This window comes from Babylonia areolata, chromosome 8 (genome assembly GCF_041734735.1).
Source record: "Babylonia areolata isolate BAREFJ2019XMU chromosome 8, ASM4173473v1, whole genome shotgun sequence".
Lineage (NCBI taxonomy): Eukaryota > Metazoa > Mollusca > Gastropoda > Neogastropoda > Buccinidae > Babylonia > Babylonia areolata.
The window spans coordinates 13113357-13135309 of NC_134883.1; the positions used below are offsets into that span (position 1 = coordinate 13113357).

Consider the following 21953-nt stretch of genomic DNA (forward strand, 5'->3'; position numbering starts at 1 on the left):
TTTTTTTTATTTTTTTTTTTTATTTTTTTTTAAGAATCACTTCTACCTTTGTTGTCTGAAACCAAACTGAACTCTCAGTAAAGTATATTCTGAACCCTCAAAGACATGTCTCCCCAGTGCTTTGTTGTTGTTTTTTTCTTCCCTGCACTGCACTTTCACCTTGGCAGTACACTAAATCCGATGCCTTCATTAACAAAAGTTCATAATATACATCCCATGGCGATGACAAAAATAAGAAACCTTGACATACCAACTGCTTTGAAAAATGGCTCATCAAAAGTAAGGAATCAGTATGAACAGTAGGTGTACATGAAACAGTATACTGTCACATTTATTGGGGGATATATTCCACATCACACAGCAAAATGGGATCAGGTTTGAGACTGGGAAAGGGGTGAGGGTGGTGGAGAAACACAAACACAATAACAAACCCCCTTAGTTTAATAACAAACTTTTCAGTTGTATTTAAGATTAACGATGAAACTGTTCTCCTCCTACGCCAGGAACACAGGCTGGCACAATGACAGTGAAGACGAAAATAGTTTCTTCAGTCATCCCACTCTTCGTCATCGTCGTCATCATCGTCATCCTCCGAGCTTCCTTCATCATCTGTTGATGGACAGAAACAAAAAAGAAAATCAATTAAGTATGACATGGATATTCTTTAAACATAAATAACAACAGCAACAGAAAAGACAGTTTTGTATGGATTATTCAACATATTCATAAGCTGGTAACTTAACATCTTCTGAGTCTGAGATTATAACAAATTAAGATGCACAACTTCAATGCAAAATCATATATCTTTATTTTTCTGAAACAAAATTTGATTTGGATGATGTTATTTACAAATGTTTTTCTCTTAAATCTGTCACACAAACTGAAAATAAGGAATATGAGGAAGCATAAAACCCCATATGGAGAATGTGCTAAAACAAATTTAGCAAGTCTTTGGATTGAGTCACAATAAAAATGTAGTAAAAAGTGCTTTGACTGCTTGGACTTGAATACGAACAAGAAGTGATATCACTGAATACTGGAGGACGTTCCACAAAATTAAACAGACCATCTAAGGAACGAATATCTATTTTCACTTGGTATCCTATGTGACAGATATGATGTGAGATGTTGCAACACATGATATATAATGTGACATGATATAATAACAAAAACTGTACTTGTCAATGATGAAAGTATGCTCAGTGTTTGAGTAATTATGACCGCTGCACGTTTTTCTGTCTTCCACCATTATGGTTTCTTAATATATGAATTTATTTCAACAGAAAGTGTCCAAATCCATCTCTTTATTTTCTGTGAAATTTACTGTGGAAAAAAATGCAACAACAACAGCAAAGAAAAGCCAAACACTGTACGCACACTTCGACACATATGCACACTTAGACACATACGTACACACACACTGTTTTAATCTTGGAAAATTTTATGAACAAAAAGCAAGCAAACACATACAGACACCAGGCAAACTGTTAACAGCATACAAAAACAATCTCAAGAAGCTGACAATGATGATATCCATGTGGCAAGCCTTACCCATTTGAACCAATGCTATTGGGTATACAGAGAAAAGTCATCAATGAATAAGTCAACACCACAGTCAAATAACTGTGCTTAAGTCCAGCTTCATCTGCAGCTAATCTCAATGAGAATGACACAAAACGTGATACAATGTACACGACACATAGCAAACATCCATAATTTCACAAAACGAATGTGTAATATGCACGAACACTGCTCTGATATTAAAAACAGATGGGAAACTGTTTTGTGTTATCCATGTTGACTCATCTCAAAAGTGTTTTATCAGATGACTGAAGTAACAAAACACTGTCACATTTCCTGTATGCAAATCTTATTTGTTACCATTAACTTTAAAAAAAAGGTAAGTTGTTCAAATACTCTGTCAATGTTTGCAACAGATGATCTACAGACAAATGAACAAGGGTTGAGAAAAAAAAAAGAGCATTATGCATATAACACAAAGAACCTTAAAACAAAGACCAGACCAAAATCACACGGTAATTTGTAAATAATACAGTATTCTAGAAAATGCACAGCATAATGAAAAAGGTGCGACAAATATTATACCCATGTTTTACAGGGATGCAAGCATTTATTGGAGAAAATGAGCTGGTGTAATGTGAGGAAGAACATGAACAATGATGAAAAAAAACAACAAAAACACATGCACACAAAACAAAAAAACTCAACATTTTTAAAGTTCTACACGTCTAGGGAGTAGCTGTAACAATAGCTCCTTGTAATGACTGTGGTAGTCTAGGGAGTAGTAATTACAATTGCTCCAAGTATGACTGTGATAGTCAAGGGGATAGTTTTAACAACAGCTCCTTGCAATGACTGTGGTAAAGTCTAGGGAGCAGTTGTAACAACAGCTCCTTGTAATGACTGCGATAGTCTAGGGAGTAGTTGTAACAACAGCTCCCTGCAATGACTGCAGTAAAGTCTAGGGAGTAGTTGTAACAACAGCTCCTTGCAATGACTGCAGTAAAGTCTAGGGAGTAGTTGTAACAACAGCTACTTGCAATGACTGCAGTAAAGTCTAGGGAGTAGTTGTAACAACAGCTCCTTGCAATGACTACAGTAAAGTCTAGGGAGTAGTTGTAACAACAGCTACTTGCAATGACTGCAGTAAAGTCTAGGGAGTAGTTTAACAACAGCTCCTTGCAATGACTACAGTAAAGTCTAGGGAGTAGTTGTATCAACAGCTCCTTGCAATGACTGCAGTGAAGTCTAGGGAGTAGTTGTAACAATAGCTTCTTGCAATGACTGTAGAAATCTATGGAGTAGTTGTAACAACAGCTCCTTGCAATGACTGCGGTAGTCTAGGGAGTAGTTGTAACAACTCCTTGCAATAACTGCGGTAAGTTCTAGGGAGCAGTTGTAACAACAGCTCCTTGCAATAACTGTGGTAAAGTCTAGGGAGTAGTTGTAACAACACCTCCTTGCAATGACTGCGGTAAAGTCTAGGGAGCAGTTGTAACAACACCTCCTTGCAATGACTGCGGTAAAGTCTAGGGAGCAGTTGTAACAACACCTCCTTGCAATGACTGCGGTAAAGTCTAGGGAGTAGTTGTAACAACAGCTTGCAATGACTACGGTAGTCTAGGGAGTAGATGTAACAGTTTCTCCAGTTTTAGAGTTATGCATGCATGTGAATGACTGGTGTGAAAGTGCTTTGATTTGTCTCTGCATAAGATTCAGCGCTATATAAATACTATTATTATTATTAGTAGTAGTAGTAGTAGTAGTAATAGTAACAACAGCTCCATGCAATGACTGTGGCAGTCTAGGGAGCAGTTGTAACAACAGATCCTTGCAATCAATGACTGCGGCAGTCTAGCATGCAAGCATGTCTCACCACTGTCCACGCAGGCGGGCCGACGACTGGCCAGCGCACGGGCCAGGGCTCCTACCAAGCCATCCTGACTTTCGGGCTCCGCCTCCAGGGATCGCCGCTCATCCTGGTCCTCCACCTGTGTGCACAATCAGGGCCGTCAGCCACCTGGGGTCTAACACCTATGCCTCACATTAACCCCCTTTGCATGTGTCGCTGTGCTCTGCCGCGTTGTCATCGTTGTCGTTGTTGTTGCTGTTTACCTGTTAGGGTGCTGTTGGTTGAGGAAGTGGATCGTAAACCAGTTATGACACGTTATGAATTCCAAAACCGACAGAAGGTTCTGCGAAACCCGTCGATTACAACTTGCGGTCCAGCCAGAATGTTCTCACCAACTTCTTTTTCTTTTCCCTCCAACTCTGTGAAGAGTCACAGGGGTGCCGCACAGAAGAACCAACTGTTACAAGAAGCAAATGACTGGACGGTAATGAATGCTAATGACAAGTTTCACCCAAAAGGAATGTATCAGTTTCAAGAGGGTGTCAAAGCATGTGAACTGATCCACACACACCAGACGACATCTGCTTAAAAAAAAAAAAAAAAAGAAGAAAAAAAGAGAGAGCAGATACCTGAACCGTGCATAACCTTTGGATAAAGCCAACATGCTGGTCAGGATACCTGACCAATGCACAAACCCAAATGGTGGTCAGGCCTTGAGAGTGGTATGGTTCTGACAACCAAAATTTGCAACTTTCAAACAACTGGAAGACACTACCTGATCACCATTTAGAATTGTCAACCAACTGGAAAGCACTGACCATCACTGATAACTATGAACCAATTAAAAGTAAGTGACCATCGATAACAACTTTTAATGAACTGGATGGAATGCTGGGGCCACCAATTGTAACTTTCATAGAACCGATCTGATAAGCACTGTAGTGGCCAACAACGTCATCTTCCAAACGATCAATAGTCTCCAGAGAACTGGCAAACACATGAAAACACTCAGCTGCCAAGTGAAGAAGCACTGGGATACTGGTATCAGAGAGAGCCAATGAAAAGTTCTGACGCTCAAGAAATGATGGCCTCTCACTTTCATATTTCACAGCTCTGCTGCTTTTCCTGATGAAAGAAAATAAGCCAAAGAAAAGTGAATAGAACAAAACCGATAGTAGTCTCTTCCAGATATGAAGCTTTAATTTCCTCAAGTGCCTCCACGGTAACAGCAGAAAGTGACAGAAAACTATAAACATCCAGTGTTCCTTGGGTAAACCCTCTTGTTTACAAAGTTAAAACACTGAACAAGTAATGACTGATCACTTGATATCAGTTTTCTTGAATAAATTTCCATCCACGAAAGTAGACACACCACACAACGTCTTGAGAATTACAGACAACAACCACAGGAGCACACCCACAATCACTGACACGATATAAAACATCATGCAGATCTGCAACACTGAAAAACCGAAAAAAGAAGAAAATCACTCAGATACTGACACAACTGAAAACTTGATCATGGGGGAGAGAAAGGGATTTAAAGACAAAAAAGAAAAAAAAAAAAAAGGACAAGACACTAAGATCTGACCATGCCATGCCAATTCACAAAAACACCCAGTACAGCCAGAACTAGGACGACCAGCGAGATACTATACCTTGGCCGTGGATTTGGTGCGTGCGACTGGCTAGTGCCTGTCTGAGAGCAACCACCAACCCATCTTGGTCTTCGTCTGAGTTGGCAGACTGTCTGTCAGCTGTCATGTCAACCTTCAACATTCACAGCCTTCTGTCACACACCACTACTTTCTCTCCTTGGGTCAGGCAGTGAGTTCACTGATTTTCGTCAACAGCTAAAAAGTTTAGCACATTCAACAACAAACCCTCCACCCCCACTCCCCTCCCACCCCCCAAAAAAGCAATGTGAACAACTTCAAGTTATCACTGCAACCCGTCATTGCCTAAAACTGTACTAAGCGCGTTGGGTTATGCTGCTGGTCAGGCATCTGCTTGGCAGATGTGGTGTAGCGTATATGGATTTGTCCGAACGCAATGACGCCTCCTTGAGCTACTGAAACTGAAACTGTAAAAGTGTAAAAGCTTGCATATAGGTCAGTGAGCAGAAATACAACCAGGTGGGGTAGGGGTTGGGGGACAAACAACCAGTCCCACCTCCACCCCACCCACCCCTGACACCTTCCCCAAACTGGGTTTCTTTTCCAAGTCTGAAAGTCAAATTAACCAACAAGGCACAATGTAACTGCAATTAGTTCATGGGGTCTAGAGCAAAAGTTTCACGAACTAACAAGGACTGGGTTGTTGTTTTTTTCAACATCAAATAAAAAGACTTTTACCTTTCACATACATGAATTTTACTTTTTACACACCTGAAAATATTACATTTATTGGGTAACTGCAAATCATGACAATGCTGTTTTATCTCTATTGTTGCAAGTAAGCAGTTTTATCTATCTATCTATCTATAAACATTTGAAAATGGGTTATCTGTATTATCAATGCTACAGTTCCACCTGAATGTTTTAAAAGCGGGATGAACTATCCGCACCTTGCCAAAAATATTAATAATTGTGTAAACTGTTCAGATTACCACACAGCCAAAACCTTTTTTTTCTTTTTTCTTTTTGAATACCTAGCTTATCTATAATTCTGAAGATCTGAAAATAATATTCCTAATCAGATTTTTTTTTCCACTGAAACAAGTGACACCATCAAGCAAATCCCACGTTCACTCATTAAAACCTAAAAAACAAGAAATCAGAAATGATTATAAAACAACAAACATATACTTGAACAGTTACTATTATGAGCAAGCACAGTTACACACTCAGGTAAGCCTGACCTCTCAGCACGCATACATTTTTGCTGTTGATACTTATGTTGTGTGTACCTTCAGTCGAAGACCAAACTCTAGCATGTGACAAACACACAGTCATTTGCACAAAAGGCTGCCAACCAAGGAGGAGCAGTTTGACAGCTGCATTTAGGCCTCATTGTTCATTCCCATGTCATTCAGTAAGGTCTGAGTTATGTGCACTAATATAAACATGTATCAGAACAGAATACAGAATACATTATCATCTCAACAAGAGAAATTAACTGGTGGTGTTAAACACATACACGATACACGGAAATCACCGTCATTCAACATGTATGCACAAAGACATAAAATGTTTAGATGTTGACCTGGGGCAACCCATTGTGTACAATCAATAATCACACACCCCACACAACACTCGTGCACACACACGTGTATCAGAACACACCCTACCCCACAAAACACTCGCACACACACACACACATGTATCAGAACCACCCCACCCCACGAAACACTCACACACACACAAGTGTTTCAGAACATACCCCATAACACTCACTCACTCACGCACACAAGTGCTTCAAAACATATCCCATCCCACGCATAAACACACGGATACACAGGGGAGGTAACCTACTTCGGGAGGTTATTGGCCGTAGCTACTTTCGTTTTCTCCGCATAGGCGGATAGTAGTTCGCATAGGACAGGAATGTCAGACCCCTGCCGGAGTCTGCACTAGTGGGTCATGGTTAAGTATGTGTAATTAAAGACACATACATATCAGAACACCCCCCACCCCACCCCATCCCATGAAACGCTCACATACATATTTGTATCAGAACATACCACACCCTATGAAACACACACACACACATGTGTCAGAAAATACCCCATGAAACACACACACACACACGTGTATAAGAACATACCGTGTGAAATGCACACGCACACACACGTGTATCAGTATACATCCCACCCCACAAAACACTCACGAACACACATATGTACCAGAACATACTCCATGAAATACACACACACACACGTACATGTATCATAACATACCAAACCCCTACTCCACCAAACAAAACACTGACCCGCTTCAGATTGGCGCCCTGCCGAATGGCATCCAGCAGCTGTCCCCGGGTGTCAGTGGGGCGGGCAGGGGCAGGGGAATCTCCGGCCTCCACAGAGCGCAGCGTCGTACCCGCGTGGATGGCCGCCAGCAGAGCCCCACGGCCGCTCCCACCACCGCCACCACCACCACCACCACCACCGTTCATGCTGGCGATCGGGCCAGGTGGAGGGGGTGGGGGTGGAGGGGGAGGGGGGCCGGCAGCCGGGGGAGGGGGAGGTGGGGGTGGGGGTGCTCCCACCCCGGAGGAGGGAGGGGGCGGAGGGGGCATGCTGCGGCTGGAGGGCGGGGGTGGGGGCGGGGCGGAGCGAGGGGCGCTGGCTGGGGGTGGTGGAGGGGGTGCTATGCCCGGGGCTCTGGGGGCTGGGGGGGTGTTGCGATGGGGTGGGGGCGGGGGCGGGGGCCCCCCTCGGCTGGGGACTGGGGTCCGGGACGGAGGTGGTGGGGGTGGGGCCGTGGTGCGTGAAGGGGGCGGCGGGGCAGCCGGCGAGCGGTTGGGCGGAGGCGGAACACCTCTGGATCCACCTGACAAAAAACAACAACAGAGTTACCCAGAGCTGTTTCGTACGCACACTGTTAACATGACTGTGCAAACATTTTTCGCTTTTTTAATCATCTTTTGTGCCCTTCACAGTGAAGTGTTATAGATCAGTTTGACTGATTTTTTGTGACCATTTTTCTGTGATTAGGAATACACCAAACATCCGCAAGTGATTGAAAAAAATCCCAACCCAAACACATGTGTCATTACAATTATGCTCCAAATTCCAGATTTTACTGTCAGTTTAAGGACAAGTCAGGTTATCTGGCACAAGGGTAATGTTATTGACAACATGAAACAGGATGCTGCAAAACCAGGGGTTGTGAGAGAAAGCAAATGGAACATGGATGGACTGAACCAGATGTCCTGTCCATCTGTCTGAACCAGCAGTCATTCATCTAAGATGCAATTCACTGTTATACACCTGCTTTGCACTGCCTTCTCCACATCTCCAACCACTAGGTCACAACTTACCGCATCTATGTGCGACCCACTCCACCACATCTGTGACTCAAATCACCGAAGTCTCACACAGTTACAACTCACCAGAACATCTGCAACTCAATCACCACATCTGCCACTAAATCACATTTGTGACTATCACCACACCTGTGACTCAATCACATCTTTCAACCCAGTAACAACTTACCATATCTGCGACTCAGTCACCAGCCTCTGACTCAGTAACAACTATCCACATCTGCAACTCGATCACCACATCTCTGACACAAGTCACAACTCGTCACATCTGTGACTAAATCACAACGCCTCTGACCCAGTAACAACTTGCCATGTGTCTGACTCAGTAACAACTATCCACATTTGTGACTCAATCAATGTATCTCTCGCTCAGGTCTCTACTCATTACGTCTGTGTCTCAGTCACCACATCTGTGACTCTAGTCGCAACTTGCCACATCTGCAACTCAATCACAATATCTGACTTGGGTCACAACTCACCATATCTGAAACTCCATCACCATATCTGTGTCTCAAGTCACAACTTACCACACTTGCGATCTGATAACCATACATCTCGGACTCAGTAACAACTATCCACATCTGCGACTCAATCACCATATCTCTTCCTCAAGTCACAACTCACCACATCTGCAACCCTGTCACCATATCTGTGACTTAACTCTCACCGGACGACGGAATACGTGAGCATTCCTACATAAAATGTATTCGGATTCAAACGACGGAGTGGAATAGCATTTTACAAAAATAAAAATCCATCATGCGCTGTACGATTTTGTGATTAGCCTAGCAGAGTGCGTTATTCTGGGTCACTCCACAACCGAATGGTATGATTGGCCAGCCTGTCATGTGTGGCCTGTCTCGCACACACGCTGACAAAGTCACTGACCAGTCACCTGCTCACGTGGCAGCCTTTTAGCAAATGGCGTCTGAAGCGGGTTCTTCTCAAAATGTTGTGGTGCGAACAAGACAGCGACGGCAACGTTTTAGTATCGCTGAAGTACTTGAAATGCTCCAAACTGAAGGGTTGGACATGGAAGAGGTGGATGATGACGAAGAAGAAAGTGAATTAAGTGCAAAAAGTGAGCATGGGTATGGTGATTCGGGGTGAAAAATTGGCATTATTTTCTACATAATGGCAAAACTGTAAAAATAAGATGAGAAATTTGATTTTTTAAAATATCCTGAGTGAGTCAAGTCATAACTGATCACATCTGCGGCTCAAACACCACTATCTGTGACACTGCATCTCGAAGTAAAAAGTCTCAGCTCACCGCATCTGCCATGTGATCACCCCATCTCTTGACTTAAGTCAACTCACCACGTCTTTGACTTGTCATAACTCACAAGCTTCTCCAAACCAGTCCTCACATCTCTGACTTGAGTCAACTCACCACGTCTTTGACTTGTCATAACTCACAAGCTTCTCCAAGTCAGATTAGATTCGGGTCACAACTCACCACACCTTTGACACAAGTGACCACTCAGCCATGCGATCACCACACCTCTGACTCGAGTCAACTCACCACGTCTTTGACTCAAGTCTTAACTCACAAGCTTCTCCAAGCCAGTCACCACATCTCAGATTCGGGTCACAACTTGCCACACCTTTGACACAAGTGACCACTCAGACATGCGATCACCACACCTCTGACTCCAGTCAACTCACCATGTCTTTGACTCAAGTCTTAACTCACAAGCTTCTCCAAGCCAGTCACCACATCTCAGATTCGGGTCACAACTCACCACACCTTTGACACTAGTGATCACTCACCAGAAGGGGGAGCGGGAGGTGGAGGGCGCTGCTTCATCTCTTTCCTCAGAACCTCCATGCCCCCGCTCTTCTCCACAAAGTCGTAGATGAAGTCCACAGTGTCCTTGTCAATCTCTTCCTCCTTGTCGATGCCCACCAACGAGAACAGCTGCTTCATGTCCGGGTCCAGGTTGTTCATCTGGGAGGCAATGACAATAGCAGAAAACTGGTTTATTCAAGCATGGAAAAAATCAACAAGCATCGATAAATAGCACAAAACTTGTCACTCTGAAAAAAAAAAAAAAAAAAAAAAAAAGACGATTAAAATCTATTTTTAATGATATTTTTTAAAATGTGTCATGTGAAGACTGAAAACTGCTTATTCAAGTGTGGAAAAAAAAACGATGACAAATCTCTCATAAATCAAATATTTCAAAAGATGTCATGTGAAGAAAATGCTAATTGAGCATATGGGTGAAGAACCTGATCAATGAGATATTTGAAAACTTCTGTATCTGAAAAAAAAAAAAGGCCTGATAAGTGATGTGTTTGACAACATGTTATAGTGATAGTACATGGCATTTATATAGCACACTTCTTTCAGAAGAAGCTCACTGCACACATACACACACGCACAGCCCACACCTATATTGCAGCATGGAAGCTTTACAGAAAGTAGTCTATGTACCTATGGACGTTTTTTTTATTAAAATTTTTAAGTAACACACTGAGTATGAATGTGTGTCTTTAAGAGAACTAGACAAACATGCTCTTGTTTGTTATTTTAAGCAACACAAATTTGAACAAGGAAAAAACAAATGAATATGAGCATATTTGTAAAGGACAGTTTGAGAAAAACACCAATGGGAATAGACAGACCTGTATCGAAAATCACTTTGAGCAACTACACTCCTGATCACATAAACAGTTTAAACATTCTATATCTAAAAAAAACACCACCACCACCACCAACAACAACAAAAACAACGAAAAACTAGACTGCCCTCACATTCATCTAAACAAAAAGACAAACTGGAACATGAAAATCTGCCCCAAAAGATGCTCAACACTTCATTCGACTTACATCAAAGCCTTTGTTGGGATCCCAGCCCACGTGACTGACATGTCTGAAAACAAAGCAAAGATAAAAATGTTTCATCATTATCAACAAAGCGAACAAATCAGTAAAGCATAGTACAAGGGCAGGAAGCTGCGTTCTTTCTCTGTCTCTGGACCTTGCAATTGGAATGAACTTCCTCTTTCGCTTCGTCAAGTCTCCACTCTCAGCTCTTTCAAGTCTGGCCTTAAAACCCACCTCTTCCCAAAATAGCCTCCCTTCCCTGCCTCTTCCTTGTCTTTAGTTTCTCCAGTTTTAGAGTTATGCGTGCGTGAGAATGACTGGTGCGAAAGCGCTTAGATTTGTCTATGCACAAGATTCAGCGCTATATAAGTACCATTATTATTATTATTATTAAAACAAAGTGTTCACATTTGACTACATACATGGCCCACATAACATCAGACCCCTGCCAGAGTCTGCACTAGTGGGTCACAGTTAAGTATGTGTAATTAAACTGGTTTTTATTCTGCTCTAGTTAAATACAATGTTAAACCCTGTCTCATGTGGTGTCGTCTGCTTCGCTCCAGACAGTAACTTGAGTAAGGGGGAAAAAGCTCGCAAGCTCCATTCTGTCTGTTAAGGAACAATCCATAGACAAACATTTTAATTTCTTATTTCATGAGGGAAGTGGGGTAAGCACAACTGCTTTTTTTTTTTTACATCCAGCCCTCATCCAGTGCTTTCATGAGACATCTTAGCGCCCATGATCACAGAGCAAAATAGTCACCAGTACTGAGTTTTAAAAGAATCCCCCCCCCCCCCACTCCCCCTGTCCCTCCTTAAAATTTCATTTAATCTCACATACTTAACATGACCCACAGGTTAAGGAGTCTGCAGCCTGTCCTGGAGCAAACTACTCCTCCGCACTGGTGGAAAAATTATTTAAAAAAGCTGCAGTGACATCCTTAGTATATTGCCTCCCTTCCGTGTGCCCACACAGTGTCCTAGAAAACTTAAACAGAAGAAAGAAAGAGACACAGAGAGAGATACACAGACAAGACAAGACAAGACAAGACGATGGTTTATTTGTTAGGCCGCCAGCCCATAACAAAGGAGTGGACCAGAGATACACACACAGAGACAGACAGAGACACAGAGAGAGAGGAACAAGCTACATTCAAGTTCGCACAGTCACCTGAACTCGGTGGGGGCACCAATGTCCGCCTTGGTCAGCTTCTTGTTCTTGTCCTTGTCCTTGTCCTTGCCCTTCTTCTTGGCGGCCACGCCGTTCTTGTTGCTGATGTCCACGTTGGAGGTCACGGGGGCCGGCTGCATCATGTTATTGTGCTGGGCCGGGGGACCTAGCGGAGTGAATGAACGAATGAAGGGGTTTGTTCATCATAGGCCAAAGCCACTAAACGAATAGGTGTGTTCACATGACAACATATACCATCATACAAAAATGTATAAAGTGTAAAGTCTGTTATGAGAATAGCGTCTCTCTTACTTTAAATGCTCAAAGCAATCATGCACATACATTTTTCACTACCTTTCGATCAGAGGGAGAGAGGGAGAGAGACAGAGACAGAGTCAGAAAGAGAGTTGACACTGTCCCCTCGAAACAGAACAGACACAGCAAACAAACATTAGCCCCGCTGAACAAAAATGGATTGTCAAAAGGTTGTCTTGCTGTCATGTCAAATTTGTTAGATTTGTACTCTGACATTTGAAAATAAAATACTGTTTAAACCAAATGGATTGTCAAACTGAGAGTAAAGAACTAGAATAAGAAAAATAAAGAAGGAGAAGGAGGAGGAGGAGGTGAAGAAGAAGAAGAAGAAGAAGAAGAAGAAGAAGAAGAAGAAGAAGTAAAGTAGAAGAAGAAGGAAAAAGAAGACAAACAAACAGCAGACAGGGAGAAAGGGGAAAAGAAAGAGAGAGGAAGAGCAACAATGACTAAGGAAGGAAGGAGAGAGGAGGACAGAGAAAGAGAGAGAGAAAATAAGAGTAAAAGAGATGCTGAATATCGGCAAATTCTTACAGACAAAAAACAGCACATGAACACAGAGCTCATCAGTTATATACTTACATTTTTTTTTTTTTTTTTTTTTGTTGCTTATAGCCTAGCCAATCAAACAAGGCCATACTAGGGCTGAAAAACTGTAAATATCAGTCCTCCAAAACTTGGGACATCATTACCCTGCTCTCAGACAAGCACCAAAAAAAGAAAGAAAAAAAAAAGAAAGACAACTAGGCACACAGAGAAGAAATGTGGAAGAGGAGATGAAAAGAGCGGGCAAGATCTCAAAAGAAATCAGCTTGCTCAAGACCAGAATTACAGGAGAAGATACGCTGGCGCCTTATGCCCCAGCCAGAGTGAATAGTATTAATTAAGGACATGGGAGTCCTATTTATACTGAAAGAGTCCCTGGCATCCTCACATGGAGGGAGCAGATCAACTTACGACTGTTCTGAACTGGTCTGGCTGGAGGTTGTCCATGATGCACGGTGGTCTGTCGTTTCTTCTCTGAAACAGCCAAAGAGACAGTACAACATTACTTTACTGGACTGGAATATTCAGTCAACTGATTACATAAGCATGGAAATAACTTAACAGTAGCAACCACACTCAATGACAAATGCTGCACTCACTAAGTCACTGACAAACGTCACTCACTGACAAAAATAGCATTCACTCACTGACAACTGTTGCGTTTACTCAGTCAGTGACAAACACACACTGGCAAAAGTAGCACTCCCCCACTGACAGATGATGTATTCACTCCAACTCTGACAAAAAACACTCACTGACGACAGAAGCACTCACTGACAAATGCTGCATTCAGTCACTGACAAAGTTCACTCATTGACAAAAGCAGCACTCACTGACAAAAGCAGCACTCACTGACAAATGCTGCATTCACACAGTTACTGACAAAGTTCACTCACTGACAAATGCTGCATTCACTCAGTCACTGACAAACACCACTCACTGACAAAAGCAGCACTCACTGACAAATGCTGCATTCACTCAGTCACTGACAAACATCACTTATTGACAAAAGCAGCAGTCATTCACTCACAAGCTGCATTCACTCAGCCATTGACAAAAGCTGTGTTCATTAGTTTCATCAATTACTGACAAACACTGCAAATACTGAAGACACTAACAGATACTGCATACACTGGCTTGCTCATATGCTGCGTGAGAATTGAGACATGTTATGTACACTCAATCAGAGATAAGTAGTGATACTGCTTGTTGAAAGATGTTCCATACAGCTAGTCTTAAAAAAGTGCTCATTTCAACTGAATGGCAATGGATTATTTTCTTTAGAGCACAGTTGCTAGAAATCCATCTCAGAGCTGCAAAATGCTATTTCACAAATCAACTCTAAAAGAAACTACATAGATGTCAAAATCATATTGATCTGTTTTTCTTTTTATAGTCTTAAAAAGTCATCATTAACATGGTATCTTATAAATAAACTGTTGAAGAAAATACACAAATGTTAATCTTACAGATTATTTGGGGGGCGTCTTGAAAAGTCATGATCAAAGTGGGTAAATAATGTATACTCAGATGGTTTTCTTCTCTTTTTTTTTTTTTTAATGTGAAGTAATTTCAAGGAAGAGGTTGCATAACAAAGCCACCAGCACTGAACAGTACTTTTTATTTCAAATGCACTCAAGCTGTCAGTACTTTGAACCAAACACTAAAAACAAAGTTAACTGTAGAAACCAGTTAACTGCAGAAACCTATCTACCATTTAATTTTGACAAAAGTGTCACTGTACAAACCTATCTACCATTTAATTTTGATAAAAGTTTCACTGCAGAAACCTACCTACCATTTAATTTTGATAAAAGCTTCACTGTAGAAACCTGTCTACCATTTAATTTTGATAAAAGTGTCAATTTTGTTGTTGTCGTTTTCTTCTTCCCCTGAAGTTATCTTTCTAAATGTGAAAAGAGACCACCAACAATGATAAAAGTAGTCAACCATATCAAAAAAAAAAAGAAAAGAAAAAAAAAAGCAGCAGCAGAAAAAACAACAACAAAAAAACCCAACCCAAAATCAAAACCCCCAACAAAGAAACATGTTTCTGGCCTTTCCATGTACAAGAAGAAAAAAAAAGAGAGAAACTTGCATCATGCTGAATTTGTTGCTGTTACTGAACAACTGTCCATCAATTCAATCAATCTCAGTAAGAGCAATGGTCAAATGGGTAACAACTCTTTTTGCTCAATAACATACATGCAAAGAAGCGTTTTAAAATAAACAAACAATAAAACAATAAACTGATAGAAACCTGTTGAATTCTGCTTTATCTATGGGCATTAAACTTGGTAAATGAAAAAAACAAACAAAAATGTTTAGTACAATAGACCGTTCTGTGACAAGTAGAAAGTTTTAGACACAATATTTTCAATTTCAGAAACATGCACTTGTAAAACTATTGGCTTACCTGCTTCCATAATTTCTCTCTCTGTTTTTTAAAAATTAAACCCCCATTACAATACATCTTTATTCATCCAAATGGAAATTAATTAACTGGTTCACTTGAAGACTCTAAACTGGCGTCAAATAGAACTTGGTATGTGTGTGCAAGGGGAACTTAGTATGTGTGTGCAAGGAGTATTAAACTGACATTCAATCATCAGCCATTCAACATGTAAAAACCACAGTACACAATGGTGGCTCACTCATGCTCTCCCCCTGTGCCCTCATCAACCACCACACACACACACACACACACGCACCACATGTACCTTCCACATGAAATTACAAGCAGCACAATACTCAATACCAAGACCACCACAGAGCCAGTGCACGCATCCCTGTTTATCTAAAACTCATGGAAGGAAAGATGATAATGAAATGTCAATAAAAAGAATAATAATGCTAAAATCTATACACCATCACAACACTAACACCTACACACCCTGCCGGAGTCTGCACTAGTTGGGTCACGGTTAAATATGTGTAATTAAAATTACATTTATCTAACATACTTACCATGACCCACTAGTGCAGACTCTGGGAGAGGTCTGACATTCCTGTCCTGTGCAAACTAATACCCGCCTATGCGGGGAAAACGAAAGTAGCTACGGCCGATAACCTCCTGGAAGTAGGTAACCTCCCCTTTGCCACCCTGACTAGTGCCCTCTTTTGACGGCAGCCATCTTGACACATACTATCAGTGACATGAATCCTCCTTCACACACACACTCTCTCTCTCTCACACACACACACTCTCTCTCTCTCTCTCTCTCACACACACACACACACTCTCTCTCTCACACACACACACACACACACACTCTCTCTCTCATAAAAAAACCCCCACCAAACGAAACTACAGCAGCGCAGTGCTCTCATTCCTGACAGCTCTATCAAGCTCTTTCTTCAGAAAATAAAGGTGATAATAATAAATAATAACAATAGTCTTAATAGTAAGAATAATGATAATCATAAAAACAAAAGTTAGAACAATATTAACAACTGTGCAACATCAGGACACAAACAAAGACTACAACAATAAAGCTGATTATTATGATACTGATAACAGAAACAGTGGTAGCTACATAAAACAAATAGCTGAATAAAATTTCTTCAAGTTCAACAGCAATTTTGCCATTATCTGTAAACTATTTTACGGAAGAGGGAGAGGAGAGGGGAAAGAGTGATGGATCAGGATGAGGAGAGGACATTATTGGCATAAAAAGACTTATCCGTTATCGACATAGATCATTTTCTTTTTAAGCCCCAAAAAGATGTGGAACAGACTCCCTCACCTTTTTCAGATCTAGCCTAAAAACTCACCTCTTCTCTAAACAGCAAGTTTTGTAGTGGCATGCAAACAGTATCTCTTGGACTTGGACATGCATGCTTGACTAAGTGTGTATGAATATATATATATATACAAATGTGTACACACATGCATGTATATATGCGAATGTGTGTTTGCATATATATGTGCGTATGTTTGTGTCTGTATATATGTTTGTGAGTGTGCGTGTGTTTGTGTGTGTATATGTGTGTGTGTGTATGCATGTGTGGGGAGGAGCAGGTATGTATGTATATATGTTTGAATGTATATTTATATATTTGTATGTATGCATTGTACTTAGGTGTGCATGTACGGTTGGCTGGTTTACTTTTTGATGTGTATAAATATATATCACTGATGCACTGTGTTGTGTTTAAAGCAAGTTGTTATGGAAAGCACCTAGAAAAGGTATCAGGACAGGATGCTATATAAGTATCCATTATCATTATACATATTAAGAAACTGAAAAATATCTGATGCTTCTCACTGATGCAGTTCTCAAGAAGCTGACCAGTTCTTACTGTTACTATTCCAAACATCCAGCACACACAACTGCAACTGACCTCTACGGCGGGTAGCTCTCTCCTGAAGCTTCCCTTCCACAGCATTTTTAAACTTGAAGGCTTCATCCTCACTGGCAAAGTTCATACCAACGACACATGTCTGAGGGGATAAAAACAACAAAATATTCCATGATGATGACATGTGTCTGAACAACGACGAAATAAGCAAAACATTCTCTATGATTTTGACATGTATCTAAACAACATTTTTTTTTTTTTTTAAGTGAAAAATTGTTGACTTCAATAATCTTGGACTGTTAAGGTCAATTTAAATTTGTGTCCAAACTCACTAAACTAAGAAATAGAAAAGTTTGAATAAGAAATGATTATTTGGGCACTTTTGAAGGCAAACCATATACTGTGGTTCATGTGAATGACACAGTGGCATCATTAGAATCAACATCAATTGTTGTTGTTGTTGTTGGGTGTGGGTGGGAGGGTGGGAGTGATGGTACTTACATGTGTAAGTGAGGGGTATTCTTGTTCTTGTTCTTGTTGAAGTGAGGGGGTAATGATGGAAATGTTACTGGCTGTTCGGAAAGTCAGTGTCTGTCTGCTGCACTGACTTAGTCCAATGATATTTTGTATTTCTATAGCTGTTCTATTTCTTCAATACATGTACAGTCATTAATAAGTAATGTAACAACAGCATACACAAGAACATAAAACAACCGCCCATTTTTATCACTACTGTCAATATGAATGTACTTCCACTATTTGTAAAGACATTAGAACAATTCACTGATTCTGTTAACAGTTAAAACCTGCAACAGAACCTTGCATGAATAGTTACAATTTGCTTCGGGTTTTTCCTTTAAAAACAAATCTAACCAAAGACTAGAAAAAAAAAGAAAAAAAAAAAAAAAAAAAACCCTCAGAAATTTCCATTCTTTTAATCACCTCATTGCTTATATCAATAACATGGCATGAAACTTCATGATCAGACAGACATGCAAAGATCTGAATCATATATGTAATATTCATGTTTACTTTCACAACATATTTATTAGAATAAATGTAGCTGAACAGTTGTAATGTCACCAAATGTGGAACAAGCCATGACAAGGAATGTTTAATGAACTGCAGTGGGGGTGCCATGGCAGGATCACTTTGGCATAGGACTTCTGATCCAGCGTTCACCAGTAATCAGAGTTTGAGGCTCCATTTTGGCATGGTGTTGAATCCCTGGGAAAAGCACTTTTCTCCAGTTTGTATTTATGTTTGTATTTCTTTTTATCACAACAGATTTCTCTGTGTGAAATTCGGACTGCTCTCTGCAGGGAGAGCGCATCGCTGCACTACAGCGCCACCCTTTTTTTCGTGTGTATTTTTTCTTGCGTGCAGTTTTATCTGTTTTTCCTATCGAAGTCGATTTTTCTACAGAATTTTGCCAGGAAGAACCCTTTTGTTGCTGTGGGCTCTTTTACGTGTGCTAAGAGCATGCTGCACACGGGACCTTGGTTTATCGTCTCATCCGAATGACTAGCGTCCAGACCACTCAAGGTCTAGTGGAGGGGGAGAAAATATTGGCAGCTGAGCTGTGATTCAAACCAGCGCACTCAAATTCTCTCACTTCCTAAGCGGACATGTTACCTCTAGGCCATCACTCCACAGTTTTGTCAATCCACTGAGGTGTGATATGGGTCCCTGACTTCAGTCAGGGAAGATTAACAGCGGAAGGAGAGGAACAGGTTCTGTCTTTTAATACCAGGCTCTAGTACATAAGAATTCACTACCTGTGCAGCTGCAAAAGACTATGAGACCTTTAATCTTAACCTTTCTTAAGTGATTTATTCCACCTTCTTTAATTCACATGACAATCAGGAAACAGCTACTGATATGATTGACAGATGAACAGATACGTCTTCATCAATCACATTAATGACACTCAGTTTTCGCCATGAAATGGAGTCTCACCTGGCCTTCAAAAGTGTGGAAATATTCCCTGGGAGTCTTGTAACGGAACTGATTGTACAGCTCCTGCTCCCAGATCTGCTGTCCTTTCTGAAAACATACACATGATACAGGCATTTCTGAGTTAAACATGCACACTACTGGTAATGCAAATTTATTTACTAATGCAGTTCCACTAAAAAAAAGAAAAAGAAAAAAAAAGAGATAAGAAGTATACAATCGTCTAAACATGGACCATTTACATGTACTTCCAAACATAGTACTATTTTTCTTGATGCCACTTACTGAGCATGGAAGAGACTAAGAAAGAAAGGCAGACAGACACCGTGACACAGAGATACACAATGTCTCTCTTTTCTTTATTCAAATGTTCCTTTTACAAGATGGCTGAGCACACTCAGTTTAGTTTTACCCCACACACCCGTATTATATTTCCTTCTAAAGTGTTTAAATTGCAAGATACTAAACTAGTGAGATTTGTTATCATACATGATGCATGGGGTAGGCAGGCCTAACTGTGAACAGCCTGTAATTGTTAACAGTTTGTGTACCGCTTTCTGATACCTTAATGAATATATCCATTTCCAAGAACCAGTCAAACATCAGCTATTTTTGGCTATTCCGCGCTTTTTCTTCTCTTCACACATCACTGCGGACCAAGTTCACAAACATGCTCTCAAAATCCTAAAATCAAGGGAAACAAGTAGTAGGACTTGAACTTTGACACAGTTTAAAACAGTTGATTTTATCGGATATATTGAATGTGTGTTACCAGCCCTGGGAGATTTTAAGAAAGAATGTTTGTGACAGATCAGAACATCACTTTTGATAGGAACCTGCAAAACAGTACTGTTTGCAATGAGACCACAGGATATTTTGTGTTTGTGTTTCACTGTTTGTGTGCATGCGTGATCAAAATCAACAATACAACAGTCTGGTGCAATGTTCCCATAGAATGGTATGTCTAATGAGTTCAAGAACTGCTTCTGATTTATTCGCAATTAGACTTGCCCATTCATATTTACCCTCAGGCACCCCTGCTATTTAAACCTTGAAAAGGAGCAGATGAAATTTTCCTAGTGCAACCAATCGGAGAAAGCCATAAAAAACTGAAAAGCTATATTTGATGATTGTACAATCTGCTATCTGTACAACACACACATTGAACTGGTTGCCACGACAAGATCGTTCGCAATCAGGCCCACCTACCCTTTCTTGAAACTGTTTAACTGCATTTGCTGCATTACTACTACACAATAGCATTTCCTATAATATTTTCAAACTGTTTTTCAAAAAGCTTAAACATGCATAAATTGGATCAGAAAGATTTAACTCTAAGAGAGAAGAAAAATCTTAAACTCAAAGTCAGACAAACAAAAAGTTGTACTAAATAAACCAATTCTATCTACAGGTACAAACCTTGATATCAAAGACACGGATAAAGTAAGAACGCTTTGGATTATCCTTGACGAAACAAGCCACACCACAACATCGTTTATTCCAGCGGGTGCGGTCAGGCTGATCTGCTAGGTATAACTGTATAACACCTGAAGCCAGTGTCTGAAAAAGATGATTGATCATGTGAACATGTGGAATTTCCAAGATACAAGTGTATATAAAATGAGTAGTTGGTAATCCAGTTGCTTATATATATATATATATATATATACATACATATATATAATCCATGTTCTCTCTCTCCTTTCTCTCACTTATTGTAAATAATCTATTGGTAAAAAAAAGAAGAAAAAAAGAAAAAAAAAGAGAGAAAAACTTAAAAAAAATAAAGAAGAAAAAAAAAAAAAGTCAGTGGAAGCACATGGTGGTGGTCTCCATTCTAGAGGGCACACTCACTCAGTCAAGCTTCATGACTTAGTGATTTGCCTTTGTCAGATTTCAACAGGAACTGTTGCATACAGCCAAAAATACTCTTGACTCAGCAGCAATGCAAGGTCTCCTCTGGTGTGTGACCTTCACATGACAAAACATCAATATTTTTTTTTAAAGAAAAAGGCGCTTAGACTGTGGCAGAAAAACTTGGATGTGGCTGTAAATGTCAGACTTGGAATAAGCAGCATGGGAGTAATGCCGCTGAAATTGTGCTGAAGACAGGGCAGGAAAAAGGTTGTCCAATCATATTCCACTGCTTTTGTAAAAACACATTTTTTTCTCAATAAATCATGTTCCAGAAATGAAAGTGAAATGGTTACTGAAAAGGAGTAGGCTATGGCTTGGTGATGTGTTTTTCTCCCATTAGTATTACAGTAATTTGTTCATAGTAAATTACTCGAAACAGTAATAAAATAATGCTCCAAAAATAGCAAAATGACAAAATTAAGTACTTTCACAATTCATTTTTTCTGCCTGGTTACTTTCACCGCAACAAACTGAATATCTGATTGAAACAAGCCCATATGTGCACTGGGGAAAGCATAAAAATTTTCTGTTACAGGAATTTAAAAAAAAAG

The 21953-nt window shown here is 40.4% G+C and overlaps 1 protein-coding gene across 1 annotated transcript in view; it reads right to left on the reverse strand.

Moving 5' to 3' along the window:
• The window catches only part of LOC143284545 (actin nucleation-promoting factor WAS-like), a 22423-nt gene continuing 470 nt past the window's right edge, over positions 1-21953 (reverse strand). The window contains exons 2-11 of the mRNA XM_076591306.1: positions 20905-21045; positions 19489-19575; positions 17572-17671; positions 13639-13701; positions 12370-12535; positions 11199-11241; positions 10136-10313; positions 7304-7866; positions 3398-3512; positions 1-609 (exon numbers count right to left, since the gene is read on the reverse strand). Coding sequence (XP_076447421.1) covers positions 548-609; positions 3398-3512; positions 7304-7866; positions 10136-10313; positions 11199-11241; positions 12370-12535; positions 13639-13701; positions 17572-17671; positions 19489-19575; positions 20905-21045 — 1518 coding nt within the window. The 3' untranslated portion in view covers positions 1-547. The remainder of the gene's footprint in view (positions 610-3397; positions 3513-7303; positions 7867-10135; positions 10314-11198; positions 11242-12369; positions 12536-13638; positions 13702-17571; positions 17672-19488; positions 19576-20904; positions 21046-21953) is intronic.